This window comes from Hyla sarda, chromosome 1 (assembly GCF_029499605.1).
Source record: "Hyla sarda isolate aHylSar1 chromosome 1, aHylSar1.hap1, whole genome shotgun sequence".
In the NCBI taxonomy this organism is placed as follows: domain Eukaryota; kingdom Metazoa; phylum Chordata; class Amphibia; order Anura; family Hylidae; genus Hyla; species Hyla sarda.
In genome coordinates this window covers 435527720-435546250 of record NC_079189.1, presented here as the reverse complement: position 1 = coordinate 435546250, position 18531 = coordinate 435527720, and the positions used below count along the sequence as shown (strand labels likewise).

At 42.0% G+C, this 18531-nt stretch overlaps 1 protein-coding gene across 11 annotated transcripts in view; it reads left to right on the top strand.

The window, feature by feature from the left end:
• Positions 1–18531, top strand: part of LOC130282706 (solute carrier family 2, facilitated glucose transporter member 11-like) — a 141629-nt gene that overhangs the window by 115880 nt on the left and 7218 nt on the right. For 9 of the 11 annotated variants that reach the window (XR_008846507.1, XM_056531252.1, XM_056531258.1 and 6 more), the window contains one exon: positions 15641–15768. Coding sequence is in view for 9 of the 11 variants with exons in the window: in XM_056531252.1 (XP_056387227.1) it covers positions 15641–15768 (128 nt within the window). In the remaining 2 variants the exon portion in view is untranslated. The remainder of the gene's footprint in view (positions 1–15640; positions 15769–18531) is intronic. The other 2 variants (XR_008846508.1, XM_056531299.1) reach the window with 1 other exon arrangement.

The following is an 18531-nucleotide window of genomic DNA, read 5'->3' as shown; positions in this document are numbered from 1 at the left end:
GGTACTGGACCCAATCCCTGTAGGTAACTGGTGGACTATACAGCTCTCAGTTTCTGTCCTCCTGCTGCCAATAGGGTTTTCAAGGTCTAAAACCCTGTTTGAATGAACCTGCATAGCTCAATTCCTCATACTCTCTGATTTCTACCCCCTCCTAGTGACTGCCCCGCAAGACTTCAAAGCCTCTTACATTTCCATTGGGAGGAGGATCTAGGTTTTTCCTTTTATAAAACATATCCAGAATATTTGTTTGAGTTTGCCCATAAGTCATCTGAGTACATTTCAGGAGGTGGGTTTCAAGATTTTGTCAAGATCTTACTATGTTCCATCCAGACTTCATAAAATCTTTCCTCAGTCCTCCTCTCTCTGTTGGAAGTGTGGTGGAGCAGAGGGAACATCATTGCATGTTTTCTGAGCTTGCTCCCATCTGTGTAGGTTTTGGCACAAGTTTTATGACTTCATTCAGAAGATGGTCTCTACCCCATGTCCTAAGACACCAGGCTTTTTCCTTCTGCATTTATTGAAAATCATGGTTAGGGTACCTTCACATGTACAACATCGGGCACTGCCCGAGGGCCTGGAGTTGACGGGGGCCCACCCACGGCAGGATGTGCTGCTTCACAGAATCAGGGAGCATGCAAGCTGAATACATACAGACCTTCAGCTTTAATGATGATCTTCTAACAGTTAATGCAAGAGTATAGCAAGGAGTGAAATGTGGCTTAGGGGCAGATAGGAATGAGGGAGGGGGGCATCATCTTATCTTACTAGAGTGCAGGAACTTCTCCCCTTCACGATCTGTGTAGGAGAGTTCTTAAGGAGAGTTCTTAATGGTGGCTGCAGGACTTGACTTTGACGTCTCCAACACTCTGGACACACACACTAGGCGACTGCACTGGACCTCAGCTTAGCAGAAGAGCAGAGCTCAAAGAGAGAGAAGCTAGCTCCATCCAGGGCTTATATGGGGGAGACTTGTAGGGTCATTCTTGGGTTAACCTGGTCACTGGTATCTACTGGATAACAATCACATGACATATCACATGGTATAACTCTTAAAGCAACATTACATCTTATAACACTGTACATGGTAAAACATATATACAAACAATGGGGAAACAAGTGCAGGGGGCCCTGGGGACACTGAAGGAGGCTGCCTGACAGGACAGCAGGAGCACAGGGTAACACCACCTGTACTGGGCTACCACACCACCATTTCTTATCCTCCTGTCACTCAAGGCTACTTTTATACTGCCGCTGTGACCCGCCCGTAACGGGTCTGTTTGGCTTTTTAACGGCCATTATCGGGACAGGTCACAACGGGCACGGCCTGATCCCATTGATTATAATGGGGTCCGATGTTTTACAGGAGTGTGGTGGGAGAAAAAGCTGGTGCATGCACTAATTTTTCTCCCTCTATACTCGTTTTGCAACAGCCGGTGTACTGCTGGGTCACAAAGACAGTATGAAAGTAGCCTCAGCTACACTCCCTATTTTGCTGTTATGCCATGTCTTATCCTGCTGCCACCTCCAGAGCTGCACACCCTACACCATGGCTTATCCTACAGTCAACCCCAAAGCCGCAGCCATTATTCTGCTGTTACACCAAACACAGTCACCTCCAGAGCTACAGTTACATCATGCCTTATCCTCCAGTCACCTCCAGATCCTCCCATATACACCGATCATTATATACAGATTCTCCAGTTTATACAGGAACACCTATCACCCTCCTTCATTATATATATACATACCCTCAAGTTTATACAAACACCCATCATCACCCTCTTGAATTATTCATAAACACCACTATCATCATTACATATTCACAGACAAAACCATACAACACATTTCCATCACACTCAAGACCTTGAGAACCAGTCACCCCCATTTATCTTTACGAATTTTCTGCTTAATCAGGGTATACAGGAGATTATACCCAGACTGAAGTTCTCGGTCACCACACCAGATTGAGTACATCTCACACTTCCTTAATCGTTTTCACCTCCAGAGCTGCAGACATTATTCTGCTGTTATACCATGCCTTATCCTACAGTCACCTCCAGAGCTGCACTCACTATTCTGCGGTTACACAATGCCTTATCCTACAGTCACCCCCAGAGCAGCAGTCCCTATTCTACTGTTACACAATGCCTTATCCTACAGTCACATCCAGTGCTGCACTCACTATTCTGCTGTTACATCATGCCGTATGCTCCAGTCACCTTCAGAGCTAAAGCCAGTATTCTGTTCTTATGTCATGCCTGATCATCCAGTCACTGCCAGAGCTGGAGTTATTCTGCTGTTATATCATGTTTTATCCTCCTGACACCTCCAGAGCTGCAGCCACTATTCTGCTGTTACATCGTGTTTTATCCTCATGTCTTATCTTCAAGAGCTGCACTTACTGTTCTCACTCACTATTCTGCTCTTGCATCATATCTTATACTCTAGTCACACAGAGCTGGACTTACTATTCTGCAGCCTTATACATCAGTCACTTCAAGAGCTGCATTTGATGTCTTGGGGTGAGAGGAGTGTGATTGCTGTAATCAAACTCTTATCACTCTGACAGTTATATCAAGAAAATAGGTAAGGTGCCATAAAACTTAACTTTTACTAGTTACTCAGAATAAAATTACACCTCAAATTAAACAGTGCCAAAATGCATCCCGTTATAAGTAGGTACTCCTGTATTCAAAAATGCTCAACATTCTTCTAAATCAAGGAAAATCACATACATAACTAACCCCTGTACGCATCACCCAACGCCTTTCTGTTACGGCCGGGTTATTTTAAAAGAACGGCAAAATGTCTTGAGGGGTATAACTAGCGTAGGGATAATATAGAACACTCCCAGAGCATATGAAAATATGAAATTAATAGCAGCCTTAAGTCAGAGAAGGAATAAATAACATAGTACACCCAGCTAATGGTTAAGGCAATGATGGCCAATGCTGGAGTGAATGCGTATAGATAAGTGACACTAATCCTCCATTCCAAATAGCAGGATCACACCACAAGAGCCAATCTGGGGCACACGACGATGCCTAGAAAATAAACACAGACATGGCACGTAGTTAATGGACAAAAGACGCTTATCCCTCTTGCTGTAATGATCGAGGGCCAATACACTCACTGTGGGGTTCCACTGATAAACATCTGGCTGCCTAGTAAGCAAACAGGGGTACATACTATATAAGTAAAAGCCCAGTGGCAAAAGACAACAACAGTTCCATTCCAGTATATTTCGTAATAACAGAAAATACTCACTTAGGCTGCTGTAAAAAGATGATACTATACAGAAATCCTGCAGTGGCAGGAAACCCGTCTGTTCGCGGGAGACGCGCGCCACATGTCTGCGCCGGCGTCTCTTAACACTGCGTGGCGCTTCCGGGATCCGTCATGTGAACGTGCCCCATGTGACGCATGTGAGGGGCGCGGCTCCAAGATGGAGCTACGGAGCTCCCATTAGCCGGAGCGCTGGCAGCAGTTCGCATGAGAACCAAAAACTGACTTGTAGGTTAGAATACAGGAGCATACGGAGGTTGAATACAGATAATACTCAGATTATTTTAAGTCCATTAGCAGATATTTAAAGCAAAAACCACGCCAAGCCCAATTTATAATACTAAGGAATATAATATTTACGGTACAGGTTGATGAAAAAGTAGTTCTGATTATTTACAATGCAGGTTAATAGAATTCCATCCATCATTGCACATGCTAGAATTCCACAAATTGTGAATAAATAAAAAAAATATATATAAATCTAGTTGGGAAAGAAATCATGAAATAACGGGCAGCCAATAGATACTTGATAATATTATATGTATAACCTCAGGACAGGAGAGGGAAACAATTGATATAATACCTCCGACTTAGTGTTAGAAAATCATAATCTGGAGTATATTCAAATATTAGTAAATTTGGCATTGCAGACAAAATACAGTATATACAATGGGCATACCAAAAATATAGGGGGGGGGGGTTTGGGGCAGAGCATTCCAACCTAACAGGGGCAGGGAAGTGTACATAATTGGACCTCAGACAGAGGCGGCTCTAGACTTTTTGAGGCCTTAGGCGAAAATAAATCTGAAGCCCACCAAGCGTGATAAAAAGAAGGAAAAAAAAAAGTAAGCAGGACATATTAAAATTAACTGTATAAATTGCATATTTTTAGGCAAACTTTAATATATATCATAACCTCACTATTCACAGCTATTGAAATCTTATTTTTCTATTTAAATTATTCTACAAAATATCTATACACAAACATTGGGTATAGATTAAAAACCTGTTTCTGACTACTAAGTTATTTTTGCTGGTGTCTCCTAAAACTGAAATAATGTTGTCAACAGGGTATTCAAAGAACACTATAGAATCAGGAACACAAATGTGTATTCCTGACCCTATAGTGGTAAACTATTTAGCACCCCACATTCCCTTTAAATTTAGAAAAAGGGTACCTTACCAGCCACCCCTGTGCAAAACAACTCAAATGTACATGTACAGAGCATTTTACGTCCACATATGGGGTATTTCCGTACAAATTTTGGGGGTCTTTTTTCCCTTTTACCTTTTGTGAAAATAAAAAGTATGGGGCAACACCAGCAAGTTACTGTAAAAAAATAAAACATTTTTACAATAACATTTACCTTTTCATGAGGGGTAAAAGGAGAAAAAGCCCCCCAAAATTTTAGACAATTTCTCTCGAGTACGGAAATACCCCATATGTGGCCCTAAACTGTTGCCTTGAAATGTGACAGGGCTCCGAAGTGAGAGAGCGCCATGCATATTTGAGGCCTAAATTAGGGATTTGCATAGGGATGGACATAGGGGTATTCCACGCCAGTGATTCCCAAACAGGGTGCCTCCAGCTGTTGCAAAACTCCCAGCCTGCCAGGACAGTCAATGGCTGTCCAGCAATACTGGGAGTTGTTGTTTTTCAACAGCTGGAGGCTCCGTTTTGGAAACAGTGCCGTACTTGATGTTTTTTATTTTTATTGGGGAGGGGGGGGGCTGTGTAGGGGTATGTGTATATGTAGTGTTTTACTTGTTGTTTTGTGTAGTGTAGTGTTTTTAGGGTACATTCACATGGGCGGGTTCACATCGAGTTTCCCACTGGGAGTTTGAGCTGCAGCGGACTCGCTGTAAACCCGCCCATGTGAATGTACCCTGTGCAAATCTGTTGCAAAACTACAACTCCCAGCATGCCCTTTGGCTGTCCGTGCATGCTGGGAGTTGTAGCTTTGCAACATCTGGAGGGCTGCAGTTTGGGGACCATTGTGCAGTGGTCTTCAATCTGTGCTATTCCAGATGTTGCAAAACTACAACTCCCAGCATGCCCAGACAGTCCAGGAATGCGGGGAGTTGTAGTTCGGCAACATCTGAAGGGCCAGATTTTACAAAACTACAACTCCCAGCATGCCTGGGCAGTCTGGGCATGCTTGGAGTTGAAGTTTTGCAACATCTGGAGGGCTACAGTTTGGACACCACTACTTAGCGGTCTCCCAACTGTTCTCCTCCAGTTGTTGCAAAACTACAATTCCCAGCATGCCCTTCAGCTGTCTGGGCATGCTGGGAGTTGTAGTTTTGCAACAACTGGAGGCACACTGGTTGGGAAACATTGTTTCCTAATTCAGTGTTTCCCAACCCGTGTGCCTCCAGCTGTTGCAAAACTTCAACTCCAGGCATGCCCAGACTGCCCAAGCATGCTGGGAGTTGTAGTTCGGCAACATCTGAAGGGCCAGATGTTACAGAACTACCACTCCCAGCATGCCTGGACTGTCTGGGCATGCTGAGAGTTGTAGTTTTGCAACATCTGGAAGAGCACAGATTGGAGACCACTGCACAGTGGTCTCCAAACTGCGGCCCTCCAGATGTTGCAAAACTACAACTCCCAGCATGCCCAGACAGCCAAAGGCTGTCTGGGCATGCTGGGAGTTGTAGTTTTGAAACTTCTAGAAGCAGCAGTGAATATCACTTTACGGCGATCTTCACTGCTGCTTCCACTTGCCTGCCGCCGCTGGCTTCTAAACTTGCCTGCCGCCGCCACGCTCCCTTCTAGACTTGCCTGCCGCCGGTCCCTGGTCCTTACTGCCACGCTGTCCCCTCCGCAGGTATGTGCCGCGGCCCCCCGCAGCTCCCGGGATCTGAACTTTAACCCCCCCCAGTCAGCGATCACTGTGATTGGTCCACAGGGACCAATCACAGTGATCGCTGACCAGGACTATCCACAGATGGTCCTGGGGGGGGCTTGCAAAAGTTGTCCCCCCACTGGTAACAGCTGGACTTCTGCCAGTTAACCCGTGCGATGCCACTCATTGCCGGGTTAACTGCATGACATATATAAATGTCAAGATGCGCAAACTACCTGCACATCATGACATTTATATATGTAATTCTGCGGGAACGGGCTAATTACATGATTTAGGCGGCCGCGAGGCCCCTTTTAACGCGAGGCCTTAGGCGGCCGCCTAAATCGCCTGATTAGAGAGCCTCCTCGGATCTCAGACAGGGCTGTCCACACAAACGTACATTTACAGCCTGTACTCACTGCTGTGCAGCCTACACTTACTGGGGGGGGTGGGAGTTGAGGAGTCAGTGCAGTCAAGCTTCAGATATTGAAGGTAGCCTTCCTCTAGTGCCTGAAGGGTGGCTGCGCTGACTCCACCTTCTCCATTAGTGAGCATTAGTCAGCATTGTGACTTCCTTCTGGACGTCAAATACTGGAGCTTTGATTCTATCTCAACTGGAACATGGTGGCCACATTCCTGTCACTGTGAAAGGAATGTGATAGAAACAACACAGTACTATCACCCTCATCAGACTGTACTGAAGGAAAAACAAACAATATGGTATGTGGGTGGGGGGTGTCTATAAAGGGTGGGCACACGGGGACCCCATGATCTTCTATTGCCCAGGGGCCCCATGAGGTGTCATTCCACCCCTGCTGCAACATACCTCAGTGTAAAGGCATACAATGGAATACTTTGACTCCGAGAATGAAACCCCACGGATGCTCCAATGTAACCATCCTTCTATATATTCTAGTCTTCCAACTGATGCTGCTGATAGGGTCACCCTGTGTTTACGGAGGCTTCAGGAGCAATAAGCTGAATTAACAGATCAGCTGCTCCCATAGGGGGGCAGCCTTGGTTAAAGGGTACTGCTTCTCAAATTAAAGGGCTGACACTGGACCTACAGTCATGGCCGTAAATGTTGACACCCCTGAAATTTTTCTAGAAAATGAAATATTTCTCACATAAAAGGATTACAGTAACACGTTCTGCTATACATATGTTTATTCCCTTTGTGTGTTTTGGAACTAAACCAAAAACGAGGAAAAAAAGCAAATCGGACATAATGTCACACCAAACTCCAAGAATGGTCTGGACAAAATTATTGGCACCATTTCAAAATTGAGGGAAAAATAAGATTGTTTCTAGAATGTGATGCTCCATTAAAATCACCTGGGCATCACATTGGGCAATATTGGGCAATATAAAAATCACACCTGAAAGCAGATAAAAAGGAGAGAAGTTCACTTATTCTTTGCATTGTGTGTCTGTGTGTGCCACACTAAGCATGGACAACAGAAAGAGGAGAAGAGAACTGTCTGATGACTTGAGAACCAAAATTGTGGAAAAATATCAACAATCTCCAGAGATCTAGATTTGCCTTTGTCTACAGTACAACATTATCAAGAAGTTTGCAACCCATGGCACTGTAGCTAATCTCCCTGGGCGTGGACGGAAGAGAAAAATTGATGAAAGGTGTCAATGCAGGATAGTCCAGATGGTGGATAAGCAGCCCCAAACAAGTTCCAAAGATATTCAAGCTGTCCTGCAGGCTCAGGGAGCATCAGTGTCAGCGCAAACTATCCGTCAACATTTAAATGAAACGCTATGGCAGGAAACCCAGGAGGACCCCACTGCTGACACAGAGACATAAAAAAGCAAGACTACATTTTGAGTAAGCCAAAATCCTTCTGGGAAAATGTCTTGTGGACAGATGAGACCAAGATAGAGCTTTTTGGTAAAGCACATCATTCTACTGTTTACTGAAAACGGAATAAGGCCTATAAAGAAAAGATCACAGTACCTACAGTGATATATGGTGGAGGTTCGATGATGTTTTGCAAGGTATCATGAAATCTGAGGATAACCAATGGATTTTGGGTCGCACTGTACAGCCCAGTGTCAGAAAGATTACGTCCAAGATCTTGGGTCTTCCAGCAGGACAATGACCCCAAACATATGTCAGAAAGCACCCAGAAATGGATGGCAACAAAGCGCTGGAGAGTTCTGAAGTGGCAGCAATGAGTCCAGATCTAAATCCCATTGAACACCTGTGGAAAGATCTTAAAATTGCTGTTGGGAAAAGGCGCCCTTCCAATAAGAGAGACCTGGAGCAGTTTGCAAAGGAAGAGTGGTCCAACATTCCGGCTGAGAGGTGTAAGAAACTTATTGATGGTTATAGGAAGCGACTAATTTCAGTAATTTTTTCCAAATGGTGTGCAACCAAATATTAAGTTAAGGGTGCCAATAATTTTGTCCGGCCCATTTTTGGACTTTGGTGTGACATTATGTCCAATTTGCTTTTTTTCTTCCCTTTTTTGGTTTAGTTCCAATACACACAAAGGGAATAAACATGTGTATAGCAAAACATGTGTTACTGCAATCCTTTTCTGTGAGAAATACTTCATTTTCTAGATAAAATTCAGGGGTGCATGCAGCTGTGGGGCTATAGGATAGGTTGAAGAGACTAAAGAGAGGAGAGTGATCTTATTTATCTACATCGGAATGTATGTGGGTGCTGAGGAAACTTAAAAAAAAATGTTTTATATGGGACTGTACATTGGGGCTGAGGGAGGATTTTTTTTACATGGAAGGAAGAGGAACAATGTTTTTTTTATGGGGCTGTAAGTAAGAAGGGGCTGAAGGGAGGGGAGCAGTGCTTTTAAAGCAGGACTGTACATCTTGGAGTGATGATTTTTTATTTTATTTACAAATATATAAAACATACATGTATATATCAAATTACAATATAACACATTTCTTTTACATTTTATTCCCTCCCATCCACCCTGAATACCCTACCTATACCCCCCCCCCCCCCCCTCCCCTCCCCAGCCATCAGTCTAGTAACTTTTTAAAGTTGATCTCGTGGGGAATTTTTCATTTCCATTTCTCCTATTCTTTCCTATTCCCTGCAGCTTTCTTTTTCCCTAGGTAATATACAGCTTCATATTTCCGAACTCTATTCACCATACTCATCCATTCTTTTATATGTGAAGCATTGGGGGGCGAACCACCTCCTCAAAATCAATATTATTTTTATACTCTCTCCAATTTCCAATCCCAATATTGCCGTATGAATACTATAGTTTAGTTTTACGCCAAGATTTTCCTCTATTTTCTCAAAATTGTTTATCCATAATGTTTGAATCTTTGTACAGCTCCAAATTATATGTAATAAATCTGCCACATCAGTTGAGCAGCGGGGACATTTCAAATCCGACCTAGTTCCCATTCTAAGTAGACTTTGTGGGGTATAGTATACTGTGTGTATTATTTTCATTTGCGATATCTCATGATTAGAGTTAATCGCGAATTTCTGTATATTCTGAAAAATTTCACACCAGTCTTCCCCTCCCCTTGGCCCTATTTTTTTTCCCATTTACCGATGATTTTTTTTAAATATTATTTTGTGCTTTATATTTAATAATGATTTGATAAATTCTGCTCAATCTACTCCTATTTTGAATTCTAGTATCTAATAAGGTATCAAACAGGTATAAGGTATCAAATTATGTTCAATCTCCCATCTGGGATTATCTTTTTCTTTATAAAATGCATTTTTTATCTGCAGATATTGAATTTCCCTTCTCTTTTCTAATTTATATCTTTTACTCAGTTCCTTCCTAGAGAGGAGACCTTTATTATTTACCAATTGTTCTACTCTTGAAATCCCATCTTCCTCCCAGTCCACATACTCCATTAATTTATAAATCTCTGGGAAGAAAACTTTTCCCCAGATCTTGGTAAATCTTAGGCTTCCAGAGATACCTATTACTCTTTTTGCAAACCTCCAAATTTTATTAATCATTTTAAAGAAGCATGTACCCTCCAGTTTATTCTTCGTTTCTCTTTTACCTTCTAATATTTCCCAGATGGTGGCAGTTTCCTTCCCTGTTACATTCATAAAAGTACTTACTATTCCACCCTCTAAGCATAACCTAGTCAGTTGAGAAGCTAGGTAATAAAACTGGAGGTTGGGAATTCCTATACCTCCTAGTTTCACTGGTGGATTAATCATAATTTGTTTAATCCTGAGACGTTTGCGTCCCCATATTAATTCATTCGTTCTCCTCTCAATCTCTTTAAAGTACTTATCAGGGATCCAGATTGGAGCTGCTCTGAGAGGATGGAGGAGCATCGGTAAAACAATACTTTTTATTAGTATAATTCTATCAGCATAATATTCAACTTAATATATTGTGAGAGATTTTTTGTAATTTTAATTCCTAAATATTCCATTACTTCGTTTACCTTAAAGGTGCTTGTATTATATGAGGACAAGTTTATTTGCTTACCTAGTAGGAGGAGACCTGATTTTGACCAGTTGATCTTATAACCGGAGTACTTACCGTACTATTTCTCTTATTATTATTTTCTCAGACGGGTTTTTAACAAAAAGTAAGACATCGTCTGCATAAAGTAAAATTCTTTCCTTTGTACCGTTAATCCCAAACCCCTCAAATTTGTCAGTATTTCTAATAATTTGGGCCAGTGGTTCAATTGCTATAGCGAATAAGGTAGGTGAGAGTGGGCAACCTTGTCTGGTGCCTCTTTCCAAGGTAAAGCTAGATGACATATTGCCATTTATTTTTATTCTTGCAGTAGGTGAGTGATATATTAATTTTATAGCCCTCTTTATTAATTCCCCCAAATTCATCTCCACTGTTTTTACTAGATATCCCCAATCTACACTGTCAAACGCCTTATTGGCATCTAAGGACAGGATAGAGTGGGGACCATCTACACCAATCTGGATATTTTAAAAAGTTCTCTGAATATTGCTATATATGTTTCTACTTTGTATGAAACCTTTTTGTTCTTCCCGATAATGCTATTGATCACCTTTTGTAAGCGAAGAGCCCAAACTTTTGCAAACAATTTGTAATCTGTATTAATTAGTGAGATTGGGCGGTAAGACCCCACTTCTTGCTCATCTTTACCTTTTTTTGGAATAAGGACAATACAGGCTTCCGCCATAGAAGGGGATAATTTCCCCAAAACTAAGGATTCATTACATAATTCCAAAAAATAGGGTAGAAGAGTAGTTCCAAATACTCTATATATTTCAAAAACGAAGCCATCAGTTCCTGGCGTAGAGTTCCCCTTACATGATTTTAATGCTATTTTCAGCTCCTCTAAGGTAATTTCCCTATTTATCTCCTGTTTTTGTTCTTCCAAAATTTTTGGGAGATTTAGTCCTCTTAAAATATTTGTTTATATTAAATTCTGTTTGACAACCTTCACTCTTATATAATGTTTTGTAATAATTAACAATAGTTTGTTCTATCTCCTCCTTGGTATATACTAATCTATTATTTTCATCCTTAATGACTTTAATATCTTGGGATGTTTTCAGATTTTTTATTATACCCATCAGCCATTTATTTGTTTTACCCCCTTCCAGATATTGTTTTTGTCCCCTAAAAAATAGTGTATGTTGTGCTTTTTCCAACATGTAATCTTTATATGTATTTTGTGCTAACATTAATTTCTCCCACTCTTTAGTTCCATTAATTTGTGAATATATAGTTTCTAATTCTTTAATTTCTTTCACCAGTTGATTCTCCTTTTCTTTTCCTTCTAAAATTTGCAATTCTTTTTATAAGTATGCCTCTCAAAAAGGCTTTTAATGTATCCCACACCATGTGTAACCCCGTGGATCCCTTATTAATTGCCCAGAATTCTGCTATCTCCTTTTCCACCCCTTCAACTACTTTATTAATCAACACTGGTTACACATTAATGGAGAACGTATGTATGTTCACCCCCTCTTGTTGTTTTGTATATAACCCACTAGCATTGCGTGATCTGACACAGTTTTTGGTTCATAACTTATTTTCCGAGCTGAGGTGAGGGTTTGTTCATCCACCAAGATTAAGTCAATCCTAGATGCGGTCTTATGCGTCATATTAAAACAGGAAAATTTTTGTTTAGTTGGGTACAACCAGCACCAGGTGTCCTTGCACCCACTTTCCTGACACCATTTATAGAGAAGGGTTTTATTAGCTCCCCTCTCACTACCCATCCAGTCTTGTGCTTGGTCCATCACACAGTTGAAGTCACCTAGAGCAAAAAACTCTTTATATGTCTTCCCCTCAATAAATATAATACATTTTTGAAGAATTTCGAGAGAAAAAGGTGGGGGGGGGGATATAGATAGCTGCAATAACCGTATCCACTCCTTCCCAATTACAATACAAAAATACATAGCACCTTCTTGGAACAGACTCAAATACATATTCCGTAAACTTTACCGCATGATAGATCAACACTGAGACCCCAACCGAGTACTTCAAAAATGTAGAGTGGTATTTTATTTTAGCCCATTTTTTTTCGATTAATCTAACTGATTCCTTTGTTAAATGTGTCTCTATTAAGATTATAATCGCTCGAAGGTAGTTATTTATCCGGTCAAATATAGCCAACCTCTTCCTCTTCTCTTTAATCCCCCTAATTTTCATAAAAATTTTCTTTAGTAAGAAAAAAGGGGGCACTAACTGATCCCTCGAATCCAGACTGACGGCTTTCCGAAAAGTTCTTTGCCCCGAAAGTCTCAATTAGCCAATTTTTCACGAAAGTGGCTGGGTCCTCTCCATCTTCTTCTCCCTCCTGAAGACCAATAACACGAACATTATTTCTTCTGGAGCGATCCTCCAGATCAACCAGCTTCCCTTTCAAAAACATGTTTTCTTTTTTCATATCATCCCATTCCTTATGCATTTCAGTTATATTTTTTTCTAATGTAGGGATTGCTTTTTCTATTTGTTTAACTCTTCCTTTGATCTTTGTGTCATCTCTAATAAGAGATATGTCTGTACTAAGACCGCTGCAAGGAGACGAACGCCGCGAGCGCTCAGGGGAGGAGCAGGGACCCGGAGCGCTAGGCGTAACAATAGAATCCTTTTCGGACCAGTGTTTCTTATTTTGGGGGTAGCTCCTCCTAACAGTTCACTATTTTAGTTTATCCTGAGGGTAGTTTTCCCCCGCAACTCCCCCATGACTCAAGTGTCCCCCTCCCCTGTTTTCCAGATAAGAAAAAGAAGGGTATGTCACCGAAGAAGTCCTTTCACTTCAAGCTCAGGGTAATATTTGCGACACTCCAAGTCCAGGCGTCCACACACTCTCCTCTCTTCCCACCTCACTGAGATCGCAGGCTGCCTGAGTTCCGACTCTGCGGCCCTGTCACTAAGCACGCCGAGATCCCGTACATCGCGAGAATTTGGGAGCAGAGAGAGTGGTTATGCAAGGGGGGAGGGAGGGGGGAGCAGCGGTCGAATGAGGGAGGCGGCAGGGCCATCTCAGGTATCCGATGCCTCGGGCTAAGAGGGCTGCGTCCAACACTCAGCAGCCCAAGCAGCGTGCTTTCACTCCGGGTCTCCACCGGTCCCAGCAGACACGCCTCCCCTGAGCACAGATGGTTCCCAGCGTCTTCCTCTAGCTTGGCATTGCAGGCGGGTGGGGGGTCCAGGGAGCGCAGCTGACTGCTCACGTCATTCCGTCACGTGTTCCACCAAAGAGGAGTGATGTTATTATCATGGGACTGTTAGTTGGTAGGAGATGAAGGAAGGGGAGTGATGGTATTTACATGAGACTGTATGTTGGAGGGGCTGAAGGGAGGGCTTAGGTAGTGATGATGTGGCTTAAAACTGCACTAAAACATCACCAATTTACAAACCTTACTGACACACTGCATGGCAGGGTTTTTGGCCTGCATTGCACCACCAGGAGCTGCTTTTGTGGAGCTTACATTGAGATGTTGAGATCCTCATTCCACCATGTTAAAAAAAGATGTGTAACAATATTGCGATGTCAAAGGCTCCTTTAGTCAACAAAAAACTGTATGATTATCTTTACTAGAGAAGAAATGCAAAGGATCTCTGATCCAAAAAAGGTGGTGCCTTAGAGCGCTCCTTTCCAAAGGGGAGGGTGTGGAATTAATAGCCACACAATCTGAATGTAGAGAAAATCTGGAGATTTTTTGCAGGTACAGTGCAAACATAGGATATCGCGTTTCGAGGGGTGGGCCCTCCTCTTCGTCAGATCCTGTCGAAGAGGGGGTCCCACCCCTCGAAACGCGTTATCCTATGTTTGCACTGTACCTGCAAAAAATCTCCAGATTTTCTCTACATTCAGATTGTGTGGCTATTAATTCCACACCCTCCCCTTTGGAAAGGAGTGCTCTTAAGCACCACCTTTTTCGGATCGGAGATCCTTCGCATTTCTTCTCAGCAAACCAGGCGTCCGGGATCTTTCCTCGAGGCGGCAGAGTGCGAGCAGCCCTTCCGGAACCATATGACCCCTGTATACCAGGGATTCAAGCTACGTGCGGTGTTGTGCGCTGAGCGCAACACGAAAAGGTGAGCATACCTACACTCACAGCTACATCTATATACCACCACCAGAATAACGGCACATTGTTGCGCTTTTCTCTGTTCCTTTTTTTTTCATATTTGAGTCTTATCTTTATTAGAGAATATTCTTAATTTATTCACATACATATCAATACAATTGCACATACATATCAATACATTGCAGATAAATAAAAACTCTATTTTAATTGTAAGGCTAGGTTGCCACACTGTTTTTTTTCCTCACGTGTTTTGGGAAAACTGCCATTGCAGTGTTAGAGCCAAAATCAGAAGTGAATCCAGCAAGAAAAAGTATAAGTCCTTCCTCTATATTTCCCATTAATTTGAATACACTTCTGGGTTTGGCTCAAAAACTGCAGTGGCAGTTTTCCAAAAAAAAGAAAAACTGGAAACCTAGCCTTACGGTGGCTATACATTTCAAAAGCTGTCAGCCAGCCATTTGATTAGTCAAACAGCTATCTCTTCCAATCTCCCCAATACACATGAATGCTCGGCATGGTTGAAAGTTCATGTGTCCTCTATGAAGAGAGTAGAGGTAAGCTGCTGCCAAATAGCTCTTTTCTCTCCAAGAACAATAGTGTCAAGTAGTTGAAATCCAACATGCTGGACCCTTCATTCCACTGTCTAAAGTGGCCTCCCCCGATTGGCAGGTTTGGATAACTTTTGTCCAAAGTGTATGGGAACTGTTAACATTATACACTTAGACAAGACTGTCTAGAAATGCACCAGATTTATTACAGTAGCTCTGATACATATTTAGACTGTCTAGTCGAAGAATATATATGTGAGCCAAAATTGGGACCATTTAGTGTGGGGTGTTGCATTTAAGCTTTTCCCCCTTTTCAATTAACCCACACCCATTTCTGCAATTTGTTCTCTTAATCATTCATCCTATTCCTCATTCATACCTTTCTTTGGGAAGCTAATGTGTATACTGAATTTGGACAGACTCTTATTTTTCTGTTCTTCCAGGTGGGACCACCATAACAATCAATCTTGAAATCTTTCCTCAGGAAGCACGGGCAGCTGCAATGGTGATACTAGGAGTAATAAACTGGCTGGGTCTCACTATCATTGGAATGGTGTTTCCCTTTGTAGTGGTAAGAAAGAGCAGTGAACATTGTGAAGTCCAAGGCTTTATGTTTTTTGTTTGTTTGTTTGTTTCATTGGGATTTTATTTTAAGACAAAAAACAAACAATCAGGAACAAAGATGCATAATAGAAAACATGTCTAAAGACACCCAAATGAGGCAAAAACAACACAAGGGAAGATGCAAATGCAATTCAAGCATAAAACGCACGGTATATTTAAATCAGTGAGTTTGAACAATGCAAACAGGTGGGGAAACCCCAGGTAAAAACAAATGAGGTGGAGATTAAAAAAAAAAAACAGACCAAGTCAAAATGCACCCATCTGAGCGAACCAGGAGGGGTACCGAGCAACAAGGCCAAGATAATATGGAAACTCAAACCAAAGAGACAAACGAACACCAATACAGAAACAAAGACAGAAAGAGATGTAGAAAACATGGGGACCAGAAGGGGGGACACAGAAGAAAAAAGAAAGGAGACACTAGGGGGCCGCAAAGGTAGCAGAGTCCAGAAGAGCCCGATAACCCAGGACGACTGGAAAGTCAACCAGTCAAACCACGTCTTGGTGTGCAATCTCAACCAACCACTCACCAACAGAAGAGGGTTCAGATGAGCGCCACCTACGGGGAACGTTATGGGGAACGACTGTTTTCACCGCCTAAAGCAAATTATAGATTTCCGAAAAGAGGTAGAAGACATAGGAAACTGGAATAGTAAGGCGGTCTCCGGGGAGCTGGGGACCAATATCCCAGTGACCTCTCGAGCAACACGCAGGACAGTGGACCAGAAAGAGGTCAATGAAGTGCACTCCCACCAGATATGTCATATTGCCCGGTGAGAGCCCACAGCGCCAACAAACATATGGCACCAATGGGTACCAACGATGGAGTTGTACTGGGGTGCAATACCAACGATGGAGTTGTACTGGGGTGCCATACCAACAAGACAGAATCTTGTAGTTAGTCTCTTGCTCTTTATTAGCAATGACCGATTTATGAGAGAGATGCAATCCAGAAGGCCCATGCCCCCCACCACCTTAGGGCATAATAACATCTCACGGCTAAGGCTCAGACGCCCAGTGGCCCATATAAAGGCTCCAAACCGGCTATACATGGAGCGGCAATACGTGGCAGGGAGAGCAATCAGTACAGTCTCTACAAAATACAATAGCTTGGGCAGTTGTGTCATCTTGAGGGCATTAACTCTACCAAACCAGGAAAGGGTCTTCTTATGCTACACATCCAAGTGAGTTTAAAATTGCGTGAGGAGAGGGGCAAAATTACACTGATATAGGTGAGATAAATCCGCAGGGAATCATAATCCCCAGGTATGTGATTCCAGGAGTAGGCCAGGCAAAGGGAAAGTTAGCCTTAAGGAGATTTACCATGGCTTGGGAGAGGGACACATTCAGCGCATCAGACTTGGACACATTAATCTTAAAATTAGACTATTCCCCCAAATCTGGACAGCTCCGACATCAAGGAAGGAAGAGAAACATGTGTATTTGTTATATAGACTAGCAGGTCATCAGCGAAAGCTGAGCACTTTTACTCTTGATCCCCAATCCTTATCCCCAAGATATCCAGATTACAGCAAATGGAAGTCAGAAGATGCTCCATAATCAAAACATAAAATAAAGGGGACAAAAGGGCATCCCTGACCAGTTCCGTTATGAATAGGGAAGGGAAGAGACATGTGGTCTGATAAAGGGACATCATTTTCGAGCTTAGAACAGGACTAACACCAATGGTATGCAGCGCATCCTGAATGGACGACCACGATATGGGGTAAGATGCTTTTTCAGCATCTAGGGAAAGAATCATGAGAGGGATTTTACGGGATTGGGCATGGTACATAATATCTAAGGTCTTGAGGGTGTTTTCATGGGCCTCCCTCCCTGGGACAAAATCCACCTGATGTGGATGAACAAGCTTGGGCAAGAGAGCACCAAGTCTATTCGCAATGAGTTTAGACAAGGCTTTATGTTTTTGAAACATTGACTAAAGATGCCCTAACACATAAGACAGTTCAAACTAAATCATTGTTTGTCGGGTGAAACTTAACAACAGTCAAACATTTTAGCCTATGGGAAACAGACTGTCATATGAAAAAATAGTCAGCTGTGTTTAACCCCTTAAGGACCAGGCCATTTTACACCTTAAGGACTGGAGCGTTTTTTGCACATCTGACCACTGTCACTTTAAACATTAATAACTCTGGGATGCTTTTAGTTATCATTCTGATTCTGAGATTGTTTTTTTGTGACATATTCTACTTTAACTTAGTGGTAAAATTTTATGGTAACTTGCATCCTTTCTTGGTGAAAAATCCCCAAATTTGATGAAAAAAATGAAAATTTAGCATTTTTCTAACTTTGAAGCTCTCTGCTTGTAAGAAAAATGGATATTCAAAATATATATTTTTTGGGTTCACATATACAATATGTCTACTTTATGTTTGCATCATAAAATTTATGAGTTTTTACTTTTGGAAGACACCAGAGGGCTTAAAAGTTCAGCAGCAATTTTGAAATTTTTCACAAAATTTTCAAACTCACTATTTTTCAGGGACCAGTTCAGTTTTGAAGTGGATTTGAAGGGTCTTCATATTAGAAATACCCCATAAAAGACCCCATTATAAAAACTACACCCCCAAAGTATTCAAAATGACATTCAGTAAGTGTATTAACCCTTTAGGTGTTTCACAGGAATAGCAGCAAAGTGAAGGAGAAAATTCAAAATCTTCATTTTTTACACTTGCAAAAATTCAAA